This window comes from Argiope bruennichi, chromosome 2, assembly GCF_947563725.1.
Source record: "Argiope bruennichi chromosome 2, qqArgBrue1.1, whole genome shotgun sequence".
Lineage (NCBI taxonomy): Eukaryota > Metazoa > Arthropoda > Arachnida > Araneae > Araneidae > Argiope > Argiope bruennichi.
Window position 1 is genome coordinate 143,307,843 of NC_079152.1, and position 18,542 is coordinate 143,326,384.

Genomic DNA, 18,542 nt, shown 5'->3' on the forward strand with positions numbered 1-18,542 from the left:
ATTTTCAATTACTGCTCTTTATATAAAGCGCGAATTTCCATTTGGGTTAAGAGAATATTTTACTTCAGATTAAGAACTACAGAAAATTCATACCTATTCAACAATAACTGACCTCCTTACAGAATTTACTCATTTGCTCATTGTTAATGAAAATTATGGGAAATTGATTAGTTAACAACTGGTATCTGTTCAAAGTTCAAGAACAATAGAATCAACATTCATATGAACACCATCTTGAAGCACTTTCAAAAATCCGACTCGAACCGTTCACCCTCTGAACGAGACGACTGGAAGCAATTACAGAAGAGAAAAGGGATTTCCTCATTTGCGGCATGTAAAGAGCATCTCTCTCACGAGAAGACCCCTCTGGCGACATGCTCGAATCGATTCAAGGCGCCCCCCTGCCCAAAGGACCAGTTGATGAAATGATACATTTCCTCATACTAAAACTTTACTCAGAAAAGTGATTCGCCGAGTAATTGCATTTAATTTGGAATCCGAGAACTTCAGAATTTTTGGTAATTAAAACTCTTTGGAGTCGGAATTCGATGGGACGGCGTAGTCGAATAAATGATACAGAAACAGTTGCAAATTATTCTTGGAAGCATCAAGAGAAGAGTGGTGTAGAATATGGAATGCATTTTAGGGAACTAATATTTAATGAGGATTTCGCGTCACATAGTTGGAAATTCTTGTTTGGAAAAGATTCTTGCAATGAATCACAAGAATTTCGATTTATTGGAAATAATCTCTGGCATGTGCCTCCGGGAACTGCTTCGATATTAATATTTTGCGTAAGTGTTGTTATGTTAGTTTTAAATATGATTCAGCATTACTTAAACAATATTTGTTGTTGACAACTTATAGGCTTTTTTTCACTGTAGCCACAGTGAGGATTACTTTTAATTGACATTTAGAGGAATAGTGTATCAAAAAATAGAAATAAAATATTTTCGAAATCACATTTCAAATGATGAATTTATACCAAAATCGCGATTTTGGTTTATTTAATCGCATATTTTATATACTTAAACTTATAAGTAATTGTATATCTGATATTACAACATTCAAAGGGTCTGGTTTCTAAAAATATTTTAAACCTAATATTCCCAATAATTACTTCTCGTCAAATATACATAGAAATATGCTTTTCAAGTCAGAAGCAAGAATGACTGCAAATATCACATAATATCAGTGACAGCGGAGGGAGAATCTATAGTTGATTAAAGCAGAGATTAATTTAAAATCGTCAATTTTGTTGACCACTTCAATCTTTAAATTTTCAAGGCGCAAATCTTTTCATTCATTTCTTAAAATTATAATAAGACAAGAGAAATCAGTAATCGAACACATAATCAAAATAAATGTTAAAAAAATTCATGGTTTAACGGTTAACAACATCTAAAAAAAGTCTTCATCTAAAGATTATCTAAAAAAGGTTCAAAGAAAAATAATACTAAGATGCAAATTAAAAAAAAAAAAATTGCGACAATTTTGCTCCACTTCATTATTATTCTGTAGAATTAAAAGATTTATAGGACTTTTTTAAACATCCAACTTTAAATTTGCTATCATTTACTAAATAATACTTTAAAAATTTGAAACGTAGCATCATATATCGATTGTTCAATAAAAATATAAAGTAAGGAAGAAAAAAAAATAATCTAATATCTAATGTATTCTATATAATAATCTAATATAATCTAAAAAAAATCTAAAATAAAAATGTACAATTAAAAAAGTTTTTTTTTTCTTCAAAAATAGTGGGAAATATTTTAAAAAAATTAAATGATGTTTACTTGAAATAAATATGAAATAAAAATAAGAAGCGATTCGTTAACGGCTGAATACATTCTTTAATATAACTGATGAAAATAACATTTAAATTGTAAACATAAATTATATTTTTCATATCATTTTTTTATTTTTTTATATTTTTCATATTATTTTTTATATTTTTGATATATATCATGTAATCAAAATTATATAAACAATTTTTTTAATAAATGCATGTATATCTACAAACATTATATAATCAAATCAACTAAGGACTGATTCTCTCAATATTTAACTCAAATTTTGGAAATGAAAACTCTTGAATCAGAACATTAAAATTCTATTTTCTCTTATAGGCAGCTGCATCAATTCAATATGAATATAAATCTCTGCAGATCATTGCAAATGGACTTGCTTAATTGAATTTACTTTTCAAATAGACATTAATTAAGAATGTTTTTAAGAATAAAAATCAATTGATAAAATGTAATGACAATTTTTCAACTCAAGACATTCATTCACTATTCTCTAGACAGGAAAAAATAAATCGATAATTCGAAAAATGGAATAAATTACTCGAAAGCTCATTAACGACCCAAACTGGGAACTCAGGAACCGTTAATTACCAAATGCACCCTCAGACATTAACGGCACAAACAGGAACAAAGAATGTAACAGTATACATGATTTATTCGGTGTTCCCCGGGGAATGCCTTTATAATGAAATTCACAATCTAAAACGGTAGCAATTTCTAGTTTCCTTCCAATCACTGCACGAAGTTGAAGCAAATAAATATTAGTTGCTTTTGACTTGACTGAGAGGGAACCTAAGGCTAATTGCTGTCGCTTATTGGAATGGTCTTGTTGGGAATTGAAATTTATCATTTTTGTAGGGGTCATAGGTAAAATAAGGGAACTCCCTTTCGGTCTTGTTTTGTTTCCAAATGTCGATACGTTCTTCGGTCTCTCCTCTCGCGCTTTCATCATAAAAGTATTTCTGGTTTGCAAAGTAAGGACAAATGATAGTCGAAATGAATAGCATGTCAATGATTTGAAAGATTGATTAGAAATATTTCACTTTGAAAATGTGGAATTTGTTCCTTTATTTTTTGCTCCGTTCGAGTAAGAAAGAAATACGTCATTCACTAACGGAATGAAGAGAAATTAGTTAATTTAAAACAAAATTGTTTTGTGAAGGATTTTTTTTTTAATATTTTACTACCATTATACATTAATAACGTTGTAAAAAACTATTAACTAAGAAGAAACCTCATTACTTTGCTTTTACATATTTACTGTTTATAGGAATCCCCCAATAATTTAATTAGGAAGTTCTTGCTGTAAGTAACTAAACTGTTATTTTTATCAGAGCACGAATAGTTTTGAAACATTAGTAAAATGAATTTACATTGTTTATGATTTCTTTTAACATTTTAATAAAGTCTTTTGCATTAAGACATGCAACAATGATAAACCCCGTATCTATATCATGTATGCATAAAACGTAATTAAAAATAGTCTTTCGTATGTTCCTAATCATGAAATTGAAATTACTTCAGCGATTATTTGAACACTTTTAAAGCATTCAGTGATTTCTCTGATGTTTTTACTCAGAACAAATATTTTACGTGATTTATTCATCTGAGTACCTGAGTTTTTTTTTGCAACTTTTAAATGAAATTCCTAAAAGTTACATTTTTAGCAGTCGTTTTTACCAAATATTACTTGTAAATTTTTCATCTACGAAAAAAAGATATAGAAATTTACATTTATTTATAATTATTTCCTTATTTGTTATTAAAATTTCATCTTCTCTGTCTGTGTAGAATAATTTGCAATTTGAGGTGCTTGCCTCTTCATAAAATACTTAAGAGATAAATTTTTCAAAACTTTTACTCATATTCATCTTTTTTAATTTTGAGTGTGGTTCGTACAATGAATTTTATTATTTTGAAAATCATTCATTAAATTTAAGTACTTCATAGATGTTACAATTCATTACACACATATCGTGTAATACTTAAATATCTCATATACTTTATGGTGGAAAGATACAGAGTGATAATAGATGATATTCCTTAATTAGAAAATAGATGAAAATGACACAGTTTAGAGGATAAATAATGTCAAGGAGAGAAGTAATTAGAAATACATTTTGAAATATATAGGAGAGGGACGATAAATATATGTGTGCGTGTTTCTCCACCACTATTTTGACGAAGAAAAATGAATGGTTATAACCGCATTCCAGAATGAAAAATGTCAGAATACTTAATAAAAATGATTAAAATCATATGGTTAATAAAAATTTTAACCGTTGAAAATAAGTTTTATTTTTATCTTTATTCAATAGGCATTAAATCGAACTTTAACATATATTGTTTGAATGATGATCTGACATGGTTTTAAAGATGAAATTTTCATTAATTATGTAAATGAGATTATCATAGATGGTCATGAGATCAAATTATATTTAAAATATTCATGTATGAAAATATTTCGAAATATTTGTTCTGAATGGAAATATAGTTAATATCGTTCATATTTTCAAAGCATGAATAAATGTACAATCCTATCCAGAAATTAATATATCTTTAAACAAAATACATATTTACTACGTTTTGAAAACAATCAACAACATAAACTGTGCCCATTTAAGATAAGTAACAACTATAAATACCCAAAATTACTTATTGGAAAAAAAGTCAGGATAAGTCTACCCATCTTATTTTTGAATTGCTCGAGCATATTTTCTTAAGTGATCAGACAACAACTTTTTTTTATTCTAGTTTTTATTTCTTTATTTGATTTATTTATTATTTTGTCTTTTTTTTTAATCATAAAAGTTATTTAAAAACGTCATAAAGCCCAATTTGTTTTTTAAAAGCAGAATTCAATCTTACCTGGTCAAATGTTTAATTCGGACACTGGGCTGAATAGTTGGACTTCCACCCACATCTTTGAAGCTTTCCATAGTATCTGACATCGAACATAGTCCTCCCTACAAAAAAAATCCACAAATAAGGTATTTTATTTATTGTGCATTATTTAATACATTCTTATTCTAATTAAAAACTCAGAAACAGACTAATATTTTTACTGGTACAACATTTGTTTAATTTAGTTATTTTAACGTCCCTCTTTATATCTATGCCAGAGCTGTTTTAAGAGAGATTTCTTAATTCTGAATAGTGGCAAAAGGACGAGAAGATATTCTTTACATCCATCTCCCATTACACACCATCATGAGTCCATATGAACCGTAACAGTAAAATAAGCATGCGTTAGACGTTAGATTCATGCATGGTGAATCTGGTGTAATTAAATCTGGAACCTACGATCTTCCACCCAGCTCAGCATCTTTTAATTAGAAAAGACAATTATTTAAATAATAAAAGGAAATGATTTAAAAAAATTTCTCAATGATTAGTATTTTTAGTTGAATCCCTTCTATAATTACTTCGATTATAGGTAGCAATATTAATTCATTTCTTTTTGAGCAAATAGAATCCAAATTAGCAATTATGGCTGCATGAGGTTGCATTGTTAAAAATGTATTCAACGTGCAGGCCAAATCATCTCCGGTATTGAGACTCTATTTCTGAAATTAAAACCATTTCTTCAGCATTACATTTGTAAACTTTTTATAAATGTAATTTGTAAAAGTTTTTTAACATTAAAAAACAGAGACAAAGATTCCTAAATATGTAGATGTAATAATTGAATGCGTCAAGTCTATTGCATTATAGTTTCTTCAAGCTACTTTCATTTATGTGTTGTAATGTATGTATGTTAAGACCTCCATTCAGTAAGATTTTAGAGTCAAAAGAAGTGATGAATGTAGACAACAGATTTGAGTCATTTAAGAAAAATGATTTACTTAGAAAAAAAATACGAGAAGAAATGCTTAGCTTTTCTCGTAAACATTTATTTCTACGGTTATGGTTTTTATTTTTAGAATTACGGTTCCTATTTTAAGAATTCTCTTAAATGTTTAAAAACTTTCTGAAATCTGGAAAATCTGATGTATTTATGCCGCAAGAGATTTTAAAGTATGTTTTAAAGTAATTATTCACGCGAAATCTCATTTCATAAATAAAGATTTTTTTTCTAAAAAGAGTATTTCAATATTTTCAGCTTTCCCTTTCAATCGGTTCCGTTTCAGCATTTTTTATTAAACACTATCCGTATACTTATACTGAAACTTTGCAACTAAATGAGCGTCCTCAGAAATCAACATCATTCCTCGCATAAAAAAAAATGATTAAAAATCTAAACGCATGAAGTATAAACATTTTGTATAATTTTCCAGAAGATAAGTTCCTTATTTCTTAGTTTTAAAGAAACAATATTACTCCTCTTTTACACATTTCAAGGGACCAAATGTAAGTGAAGTTAATCGTGAACTGTAAATCTCAAGAAAGAAAGCATTTAAATGCAGAAATGTATAGGACAATCGAAAGGAACGTTATAAATAAAGAAAGGTGATGTAAATACTGTGCATTATTGTAAATAGTGCTTTCAGATAACCAGCGAAAGAGTGCTCACCAAAACTTTCTCGCATACTCTGCAATAAACTTCCATGCCAGAGAACTCCTTAAATGGCATTATTGTACAATAGTTACAGAGTATTCACTTCTGGCTAGAATTTAGCATTTTTACTGAATCTATCGCGTCCTCCTTGGCGAGTTATTTGGCGATTAATCTCTGGCATGAGTTAATAGTATCCAAAATCAAATTTGTGTTTTAGACACATTTTTCTCAACCAATTGAATCAAAAATCTGACACAAAATTGCACTTGTAGTCATAAAATCCCATGTCATATCTGATACATTTAACTCAGTGCGTTTTTGAATTATCACGTTTACTTGGTGCTGAAGATACAGATCGACAGACGCTCAATTATTAGATGGATTTATCTCAAAATTTAACAATTATCTATAATATAGATGTTAAATCTGTGTACCAAATTTTATCCATCTAGCTCTCTTCATTTTCTAATTATCGTGTTAACTTATATTCTAAAAGCCGGACAAACGACTTCCTCCGAACAGATTTTATTCAAAATGTGATAGAAATCTGCAAGTTAGGAGTAAAGACCTTATACGAAATTTCAAACGTCTAGCTCAAAACGTTTTAAAGTTATTTTTGTTTCAGACAGACAGACGGACGGACATTTTCCAAAAATGAGTTTATCAAACTCAGAAATGTCTAAAACGTGTAGATTCGTCAAAATCTTGAGTTTGAATTTTTTTGACGATTTCTACACTTTTTCTATACTACATAAACAAGAAAGTAAAAAGTAATCATAAAATACTAGCAATTTTTATCATTTTTTTTACATAACATAAGTGTTTATCAATCTTAAGTTCCTTTTATTTTCTTATGATCCTTCGAAAACATTACTAATAGGCACCATTGGGAAATTAAATGCGATAAATTTATTTTTAAAATGTTACATTAATCCAACTTATTTTTTCTTCGTCGAACTTTTTTGTCAGAACTGTTGCCTGGAGCATCTATTCTCCATTGCTGTATTACTGAATAAAAGTTGATAGCCACATGTAATTATAAAAACTATATTCATTTCTGAGATAATGAAAGTTAAATAACGCTTTATATATCGATGTAACAGATTCGACCAATAAGAACTAACCTCAATCATTTAAAACATTTCCTATTTTTCATGCATTCAACCCACTAAAAATTAAAAATAAAATTCGCCCGTCGGTCTCGGTCAGTTACAACAGGTTTAAACACCTATCCATGTCTACTTAAAATCCTAAAAAAGCGTGAATATCAAACGATATCTTATAATTATATGCCACCTCACGTTTCGAATGACTCAACCCACGCACCGTTCTAGCTACTATCACGTCCATAAAGAACATCCCGCTGAACGTATCTACGCACTTAGCAAATAACAGAAGACTTGTGAAGTCAATCCTCTCAGTGGGTTGCTTCGCTCAAAACAACTGACGACCTGCAAGAATTCTTGCACAACAGCTGAAAAGGTCGAGAACCAGCATCGAAATGTCGATGGCTCAATGTCTACCTTGTTAACCTGATACACGTGCGTTTGTGCACGGATATTTTAGAAAATATTTACATAGTTTGTACACTTTTATTATGAGTAAAGATTAAAATACATAGCATTTTAAAAGCTACATAAAATTTTAACATTTTATTCATATTACAGTCTGTACTTTCTGTGCAAATTGTTTCATGACTCAATTCCCCATGCAATTGAGAATGGTTCAATTCCCCGTGCCATTGATCCATATCGGTTTGTAGTTTTTTTTCACATAAGAAAAATTATTTTTTAATGCCAAATTCACCCTTAGTAATTTATGAATAACAGCTTTAGCATCAATTCTAAATATCTGCAAAATTATTATCTTTCCATTGGTATGCAAGTTTAAAAAGAATGACAACAGAAAAAGGTTGTTAAATTGAATGCACTAAATGTGAAATTGTATGTAAAAACAAAAATCAAAATCAAAAAAATTTACCGAATGAAATAGAGGATATCAAATTCTAAGGTCAATTTATAAATAAAATGGATACAACAGAAAGAAGACATAAAATAGAATGCAGGGTGATTTTGGATGAAAGATTCTAAATAGAATAAAGGATACCAATGGAAAGAGGATATCGATAGCAAAGCTCAAAGTTTCTTTCAACAGACAATAATTTTCTCTGATTCATTTGTTTAGATATGAATAAATTTTCAGGTTTCTAAAGCCCAACATTGTGTCTAATTCTATTCAATGAATATTATCTAATTAAAAATATATCAATATTTTTTTTTAAAGAACAGAGTTGCAGAATATACCAAAAACTAAAAGTGCCAATCATTTTCAATCAATACTCGAAATGGAAACACTATCCACATATTGCCAGAACTAAATTCCTACACTTCGCTTGCTTTTCAAGGATTTGGATTTCAACCCGATTCAAAGGCCACAGTGTTGGTTGAAAATGAGTGAGACTTTTGGCTTTCTGGTACCTAGTTCATGAAGACTTAAAACTAAGCTTAACCAATAAAAGTCACTAAAATTAGATATAACTATAGAACAAAAATAGTTTAAAAAATAGTTGGCATGTTTATTTTGGACAAAAATATAACAGAGCATGTGCGATATTAAACTAGACACCAACAGACAATCATCCCTTTTTGAGAAAATATAATTAGTGATATTCATTTTATCATAAAATAACACAAACTTTCGTTGTAAAAAAAGGCCATGAATGAATATATAATATAGTATACCATGTATACTATATTAGCCATTGTACCCTCGGCTTCACCTGTGTTTATTTACTCTTTATATAAGCAAAAAAAAAAAGCCAAAACACAAAGATTCACGTCGTACATTTTTTTTTTAATATTTAACCCCTTAGGACGTTTAAGCCATCCAAATGTAAATAATTACTAATCTAAAGATTTCGGATGGATTATTTTTAATTTCAAATTTGACGTATATATGCATATAACGTTAATACAATACGTTAAAATCTAATTTAAATCCTAATTCATTTCTTAATTTTTTTCTTAATTTAGCGCATATTAACTTCATTCTAAAATGTTCTCTTAATTCCTGATCCAAATATCACTTTTTATTTAATTTATTCTGCATGCGCTCTATAAACCTGCTCAGTTCAGCATTTTCTCGCTCTCTGAGTAAAGGGATAAAACTCCTTGATGCTTACAACAATCTTTTAAAGATTTTTAAATTTCCCTTTCCTAAGACTACACGTGTCATAAAAGTCCCTATCAAAATCTCATAGTAAAGCGACTGAAGGGAAAATTTTTGCTTTCTCATCTTGTTACGCAATGTTTACAGAAGTCAGTTTTATCATCACTTCTTGTACATAAAATGCCTATCATAGGGAAATAAACCAAAATTTCAAAATTACAAAAGTTTATTTTTCTATTCTGCCACGCTACAGCTAAAATATGTTTACATGCATATATAAAGGCTGCTCAGAATTAATTCATAAATAGTAGTTAAAAAAGAGTTTCTGGCATTCTTAACCCATTAAATTTTATCTTAAGAAAATATTTTTGATTATGTTTATTATTTTTTCCGAAATGTTTTGATTTTGTATAGATTTATGATATGCATTCATATCCATGCTATATTGTTATTCATTCTTATAATTCAAATTTCTGTAACTTGTAGTTAAATATTTAAAACCCGGTACTTAGAGTTTGAGCTAATTGTATATTTGTTATTTTAACAAGTGAAAAAAATGAATGAATTCTAGACATTATGAATTTAAAGAGAAAAAATTAAATATCTGTAATTAGGAATTGAAAAACTAAAAGGAAATATTTGTTAACGTATTTTGGAAAGTATGAAATTAGAGTGATAAAATATATAGTAATATAATAAAAATGAATAAACAAATGGGAATAAAATGTTATTCAATGAACTAAAACTAAAAATTAAAATAAAAAAAGACATAATATATCAGACATATGCATTAAAGTATTAAAAATGCTAAAATATGAGACAAGATTAGGTCAAGCAGTCAAAGAATTTACAACAATTTTACATGATAGTGTTTAGTTACTGCACATGCCTATTAACATTTTTGCTTTTGCTTTATATTTTAAAAGTAAAAATTAAAATGTTTGTGGTTAACAACATTAACAAAAAACATTTATTGACAAAATCGCACGTATCATACATGTGATTAAACAATGGAATCGGTCTTATATTCCCCAAAAAAATAATGGAATTGGTAAATCTTATATTTAAATTAATATTTAAAAACTGATTAAAAATTAGATTAAAATAATATGACAATTAAATTAATGTCATTATAAAGCTAATTTTTTAAAACTTTAAGATATCCCAAAAATAGTTTTTGTGCGATGTTTTTATTTAGTAGTTTTGATAAAATAAATTCAATTTATTTCAATTCTCGTGTCACCCCCTTTAGAAGGTCGTATCAACTTTTTAACTTTGCACTATTTTCTTTATAGGTGCTAAGAAACATGCTTATCAAATTCCATTTGAATCCAACAAGAGTTGCGGAATTGTATAAGATTTAAACAAACAAATGGACTTTCAGTAATACATACTATCTAAACTAATAATTTGATATTACGAATATTGGGTGAAGAAAATTATTTTGGCATAATATATTTAAATCTATAAATGCTTGAAAAGAAATTAAACATATAAATTTAAAAGTTTCATATAAATCTAAAATTATATAATTTACAAACTGAAAATAATATTTAGAAAATTATTCATTTTTTACAAAATATATAGGCACGATTTAATGATATTTTTAAAAAGCATAATGTGTATATTTTATTTCACACTGTATCATAATTAATTGATATTTGATGCTATTTTAAAGATATAATAAACTTGTTATTATCCATAATTCAACTCGTATCTTTAACATTTTTTAATTCTCCACCGCCAAATTCAAAGCATTAAAAAGGTCATGAGCCATAAAAATAAAGTTTAAAATCTTTAATGTAGTACATTCAGGAACCAAAAACTTTTAACGACAGTTTTTTTTTTTTTTAAGATAGCTTAGAAAAACAATCAATCATATTTATAAATGCAGAAACTTTGAAACTATTTAATAAAAAGAAAAAGATCTGAATTAAAACTTTTTTTTTACCTATCAGTACAGATCCGGCTTGTTCGATTACTTTTTTTCTGTCTTTTCTTCATATAAATTCTCATTAGATTAGATTAGGCACCTACCCTACGTTTCAAGGTGAAAGTGTCAATTAAGAAAAGTCTCATTTCATGTTTATAGCGGTTGACTTCTTTCTTGAAGTCACAAGGTCGTTCCATTTAGCTCAAGCTTTCCCACTGATCGATGGAGAAGACGTATGTGCTATTTACTCAATCACAAAGAGGAGAGTAACTGATTACACAACAGATTTATGATTTATTTGTAAGTGAAAAAGGAAACATCACGGAAGCGTCATTTATTGTTTGATTATTTTGAAGCTGGAAACTATTTAAAAAATTTATTTCGATACCATCAAATATCCTTCTGAACATCCGGACCAAATTCAATCAAATTTTGCGCATGTACTTTTATTTGATATCTTTAAAAAAATTATCCTAATCTTCAAAAAATAATAAAATATTATTTAATTAGAAATTAACCGAAGTTACTTCAGAGCAAAATATTCCACTAGAAATATTTATAAACCATTTTATAAATCAAAATTTTACCTTTTCAATAATGCGTATTTCTAAACATTTTTTTCTTTCAATTTTTATTAATTATTCAAAATTTAATAAATCATTGAAATTTATAGATAGTTAGATTATTCCTTTGTTAGAGAAATAACATAACTTTGAAGCATTCTGCTCGTATTTTTCGATATTTGTTTTTGTTTATTTTCTCTCAGCATTTTTATAGTTTTTTTAATTAGTTTAAAAATTAATGTTGTTAAAATTTCTTGTCTTTCTGTGAAGTAGTAAATAAGTAATACTATCATAAAAATACTTCAGATGATGAAAGATTTTGTGTATTGTAATAGCTTATACAAAAATATTTACATTAAAATTATTCTAAATCCGATCAAACCTGTCACATAAACTAGTTAGAGAAAGAGAGAGAGAGAGAAAAAAAACGTCTTGAAAAAATTCAAGTTAATCAGCAAACTGTCATTTCTCTCAAGAGAATAAAGCGGCTAATAAAAACAAAAAAAAAAAATCAGTACGTAATATAAATTATTTACAAAAATGAAGGCTATTGCCAAAACGTAAGTTTTCAAAATCATCCACATGCATATTTATTACTTTTTAAAATATTGATAAATAACATTTTCGTACATTTAAAATGATGTTGCTTTTAGAAAAATAAGTGCACATAATTGGTGGCTTATCTAAAAGAATGAAAGGAAAGATAATATGTTTATTCAAAATTTAAATAATTAATAAGTGCTATTCAGACCCAAAAAATATTTTGCTTGAAGAATAATTTCCTTCTTAATTAAATTTTTAAAAGCATTGGCGAAATTTTTGTAATTCTGAAATTAATTAATTCGTAAAATATACTCATTCAAAGACAAGGATATTATAATTTTTTTGCATATATCAAAGATAAAGAAAAGTTTATTAAATTGCGTTTCATTTACTGAATACAAAATGTAGTTTCTCCCCAAAACAGATTGCGCATATTTTTAAATAAAAACACAAAAGAAAATTGGTAACAGTTATTATTTTTTTTATGATCACTTAATGAAATTAATGAATAATCTGACATTATTACAAAAATAAAAGGCTAACTAAATTCATTGATATCAGAAAAAAAGGTAGTTATTTGATGCAGCATTCCATAAAGATGTATAAAATATGTCAATGCAGCTTATCTCAATTTTATATACTATTTTATTTGTTTAATGTTTACAAAAATGTAATTTTGTAATTAATTTAACTTTTTTTTAATTAATTAACTGTTTTTGTATTTTTATTTATTTATTGTAATTGGGTTTTGCAATTTCGTATATTATGCATTCTTAATAAACATACCCTGTTTTAAGATTTTCTTACCTTTATTACCATTTAAACAATGAATTTAATTCAAATTTAATTTCTTGAGAAAGACCCAACTAGTAGAAAAAAACATGATTTCAAGATTTTAGCATATTTATAATAATAAATTATCATAGTTCAAAAATTGAAAATAATTAAAATGCAAATATCCTATTTTTTACTATATTATAAATCTGTGTTTTTAAAGAACATTATTAATGGATAATTAACTGACACTACTGTTCAAATTTTAGTTTAAATAATAATTTTTAAAATTAGATTTAATTTAAAATAGATAATTATTCAAAGAAAATTTTAGTAAATTAAAAGAAATATTTTATGCGTACAAAAGTTTGAAATTCATTTTTCATTTTTTCATTTTATAAAAGAACATTTGAATTATTGGTTAAAATTTTCCCATAATTTCACATTTTTTTCCATTTATTAATTGTACAATTAGAAATTACTTGTAGCATGTAATTGTTTTAATTTATGCCTTACAATTAAACTTCAACCCTTTATGCACAGAAGTATTATACAACAATATGAAATTGTATCCAAAAATAAACGGATGGTATATTAATACGATAAAATAATGAATCAAATTTTCAATGGAAATAGTTTTAAATATTCTTAATATCAAAGTAAATTTAAAATTATTACTTTTTCTTCATTTTGAAAAACTCTTTCTCTGTCTATAATTAAAAATTATAATTACATTTTTTAATATTTCTGAGTTTTTTTTATTAAAAAATAAATTTAGAATCCAATCTGAAACTTCAACGATTCTGAGACAATTACTATTCAATTTCTAATCGCTTATTCTGAATATGCTTAACTTCTAAAACTGTTTTAAATTTAATGCTTTTTTCAATTTTCAGAAAACACATTTCAATCATAAATATAAAATAAAATATATAATTTTAATATGAATGATATAGTTAAAATTGAAATGCTATGATACTTTAAAACTGACTTCAAATTCTTTTCTCATACGTTGCAAACACAATTGAAAAGTTTCTATAATATATCACAAATGAAAACAGAAATTAAAAAGCTTGGTTATTTTTTTCACTGTAAGATTATAAAATCTTCAATAAAATAACATTATTCAAATTCATATTTTATTTCATTTTCATGAATTATTAATATTTTTCATGAATGCCATTTCGCCGATACTCGTGATATAATTTGGCATTTTGAAAGAGGTCAGCAAGTTAAAAACATTGAACAAAAATCGTGACGGACCCTGTCCTCATTTTAGTCATATGATTTTAGGTTTGGTAAAATCAGTCCATTTGCAAATAGATTAAATAAATTATACAACAACTTTTTAAACATTTATTCAGAAAAAAAAATCAGTATGAATCTTTGTCTTAAGTTATTATATCTATAAACAGTAATTTGTGAAAAGAATTCAATTAGAAATAATACTATAGTCAATAATAATTCATGTTCACAATTTCAAGAAATGATACTGTGTGTCTCACTACGCCCATTTAAATTGTCCTGAAAATAACGATATAGGATTTAAAATAAGAGTAAAGAATCTTTAGTATATCAATGATATACAAATAATGACTATCGAATTTTAATTCAAAATGATAACAATTATTGGTTATAGTTTGATTTGCAAATCACTTAACTGCTAACTATTTTCCCTATTTAGCTGTATAATATAATAATATAGATCTACTTTTATATGAGATTTTATGAGCATTTTAGCATATTGTTTTGCTTATAATTTCATGCAAAATGTAATGTTTAAAATATTTTAAAAGTTTGGAAATTCTAACACGTTTTGATGGAATTTCCAAGGTGTTAATTATTTTAAACTTATTTATACAATTTCAGGTAATGATAGTTACAGTTCTCTTATTCAATAACTGATAGTGAGTATATAGCTACATCCAATTTTTGTTGCAGAATATTCAATAATAAAATGTAATCCTACTAAATGAATATATCAGTAGAATTCATATAATTTTAAATTATTCTAGAGATACTAAAATCATCTAGATTATTCTAAGTATTAAAAAAATGGAATGAATCGAATCCCAGGAAACAAAGACGCACTAAAATGGATTCATTGAGAGGTTCTGGCTTCGTTCAGAGACGTTCCAAGTTTAGTATTAATTTTCTAATTTTCTGTTCCCATCTCGATTTCTGGTTTTAAAAAACTATAAAAGAACAACAAAATATTATCTTCGTAGTTTGGACCGATCAAGATTGATGCTGGAATATCTATAACCCCCCCCCTCCCGATCCTCCCTCACCTCTATATTCCTCAGAGGTTACATTACATTCAGCAAAAAAAAAGTTTAAGATATGAGGTTATAGGAGCAACATTGTTTTGAAATAATCCCCCCCAATCAGTATCTTATATTCAATGTCGATTTAGTACAGCGATATACATCGATTAGCGTTTGAAATTTCCCATTCATGATCTTGAGGCACGAAGCGAACGCCTAAGCAGAAATATTTCATTAATTACATTTGAAATATTTATGTTTTAAAATCCAGATCAACATTCTGCATAATGAAATTTTATATTTCAAACAAAGGTTCTGTATAATTTTTACAGCTCTAAAAAGGTTCTGTATAATTTTTACAGCTCTAAAAAGGTTCTGTATAATTTTTACAGCTCTGAAAAGCCGAAAATAGCATATTGCACCACATAACAGTAAGTTGCATTAAGCAGATATCGAAAAATATGACAATAATAATAAGCAGTTAAATATTATATCATTTCATCAAAAGTATATTATCTGCCAATCATTGATTTCGTTTTGGGATATGGTGCTTACAATAACGGATTTCCGAATAGGCAGGCTAGGATGCTACAGGCAAGTCGATTAAAAGAATATCGACCCTCCAAATAAGTACAAATTTTATGAATTGTAAAATAGATATGAGATTAATTTTTTGAAAAGTATTTATGGTCAAGTTCACTAAACTGTGAAGAATATTTAGTAACGACCAAAATCTATTTGAATAATATAGTGTACAAAAGTGACAATATTATTCAGACTGATAGGGACAGAGACAGCTAGACTGAAGATATCGCAGGCAAGTCGATTAAAAGAATATCGACTTACCAAATACATACAAATATTATGAATTGTAAAACAGATATGAGATTAATTTTTGGCAAGTATAATTAATCAGGTTCTAACCTTACGTTCACTAGACTATTAAGAGTATTTAGAAATATTCAACATCTATTTAAATAATATGGTTTACAAAAGTGGATAACGCAAATACATTAGTCAAAATAAATAAATATAAACAAAGAATTTTTAACAAAATATTGAAATTACAACCTCAATTAAAATAAATAATTAGCATTAATGATTAAAATAAGAAATAATATAAATTTGACCAGGGTTTTTTTTTCATATATATATAAGATATTTCTTTAAGAGCACCACATAAAGTGCAAAAGGTCTAAATCTGTCACTCGTTGCCTAAAAAGAAACAAAAAGAAAAGAGAGCAAACAAACTTACCGTGTTTACATTTGCATACATACTCAAGGATGAGGAACCGATTACAATTTGTACCTCTGCTCAGTACACAAGCTTAAAAGTGTCACTGATTTTAAACGTTACATGAATACGAATAGTGATTGGCTTATTTTGAGATAATTTCGTTCCATAATAAGTTGTAAAGCCCTCAGGTATACAGTTGCATGCAACATTTAAGTCAACCCTTTTGACACATCTATAAATTGGATACTTGTTTTCGTTCCACGGTGTTAAAAAGGGAGGGGGGAGAAAAAAAGAGGGAATATCGCTGGGAGAAATTTCTCATTACCAGAACGAATGGCTGTAAACAAAATAAAAGAAGGAAAAAATTCGGATGATAAATTGAAGGCGGGACTCTCAAACTGCTTCGATATGCCAATTTAACAAACAAACCGCCGCTGTAATTGGTGATAATAAATCGGTGATAGCTAAGTTAAGCCATTTTTATTCGATTAGTGCAAGCTGAAGGGGTTTTAGTCAATTCAGAAAATTTTAGGTCGTTGCTTTTTGGAATGAACAAGCAATCTGAAACAAATTAGCCTTAATTCTTAGAGGGAGAGGGAATCCCTTCTTCAATTTCGAGCATAGTAATCAGATAAAACACATTTCAGAGAACTGCCGAGCTATTTTAAACGGTTCTCCGAAGTTCGTGAGATAAAAAAAAAGAAAGAAAGAAAAAACTGAAGTAAATATAACAGTTTCCGTGTATGATCTGGGTGGTCTTTTCAATAAAGAGCTGTTGCTATGTTACACAAAAACACACCTATTCAAATATGCATTTTTCTTAAAATTTTGTAGAAATATATCGATTAGTTTAGTTCCACATCGCAGTAATTTGAAATGGATCATTTTAATCAGAAAATTGATTTGAAGACAAAACGTTTCCAAAATTACTTTTCATTTTGCATGCAACAAGAAAAATTGAAATAAATAAATAAACTTTGTAAATGCAACGTGGAATACGTTATTTTTCAGATTTCTGTATGTTTCATAATAAATGTCGAATAGCTTAAAATAAAATGTTAAAACACCTCCCATTTTTATTTCATGACGGAATTAGACAAAGCTGTTATTGTTTTAAGAGCCAGATGCAGCTACAAATATTAATATTTTCTTTATAGGACGATTGCAATCTCTATCAAAAGTTTTTGATTTGTATAAAGCTAGTAAAGTGCTATTTTACTTAGGTATTAAGAATTCACTTTCCAAGAACAGCCAATTTATAAGCTCTTTAATAATTTAGCAGAAGTTTTACGCATGTGCGATGGATATATTACTAATGAGGGACCAGAAAGACTAAATAATCTTGGGGACAAAAAGGTTCACAAATTATTTCCTTCGCGATTATTTACTTTCTTGAAAAATAGAAAAATTACTCTCCTGATTGTCCACTAGAATCTCCATTTTCTAGATTTCATCAATAAGTGAAAAAATTATGGATGATGACAGCTCTTTATGTGACCCAAAAATGAAAAGATAATTATTCCCCTTTTTATTGTTAAGTGGATGAAAAATTATCTCATTATTTTCATAAAATTATGTATTATACATTATTCTAAATTGCATACTAACTAATTTCAGCATTTTTTACTTGTTTTGCTCTCTTTTGAGATAGGGTGCTCTGAACAGGGATATTTTAATTCTAAACTCTCTGCATGTTTTCGACACATATCAGCAATATCCTTAAACTAGTTTTTTTCATCCAAAAAGGA

The 18,542-nt window shown here is 27.3% G+C and overlaps 1 protein-coding gene across 5 annotated transcripts in view; it reads right to left on the bottom strand.

The window, feature by feature from the left end:
• The window catches only part of LOC129956526 (uncharacterized), a 232,153-nt gene that overhangs the window by 97,395 nt on the left and 116,216 nt on the right, over window positions 1–18,542 (bottom strand). For all 5 annotated transcript variants that reach the window (XM_056068458.1, XM_056068452.1, XM_056068472.1 and 2 more), the window contains one exon: window positions 4,680–4,777. In XM_056068458.1, coding sequence (XP_055924433.1) covers window positions 4,680–4,777 — 98 coding nt within the window. The remainder of the gene's footprint in view (window positions 1–4,679; window positions 4,778–18,542) is intronic.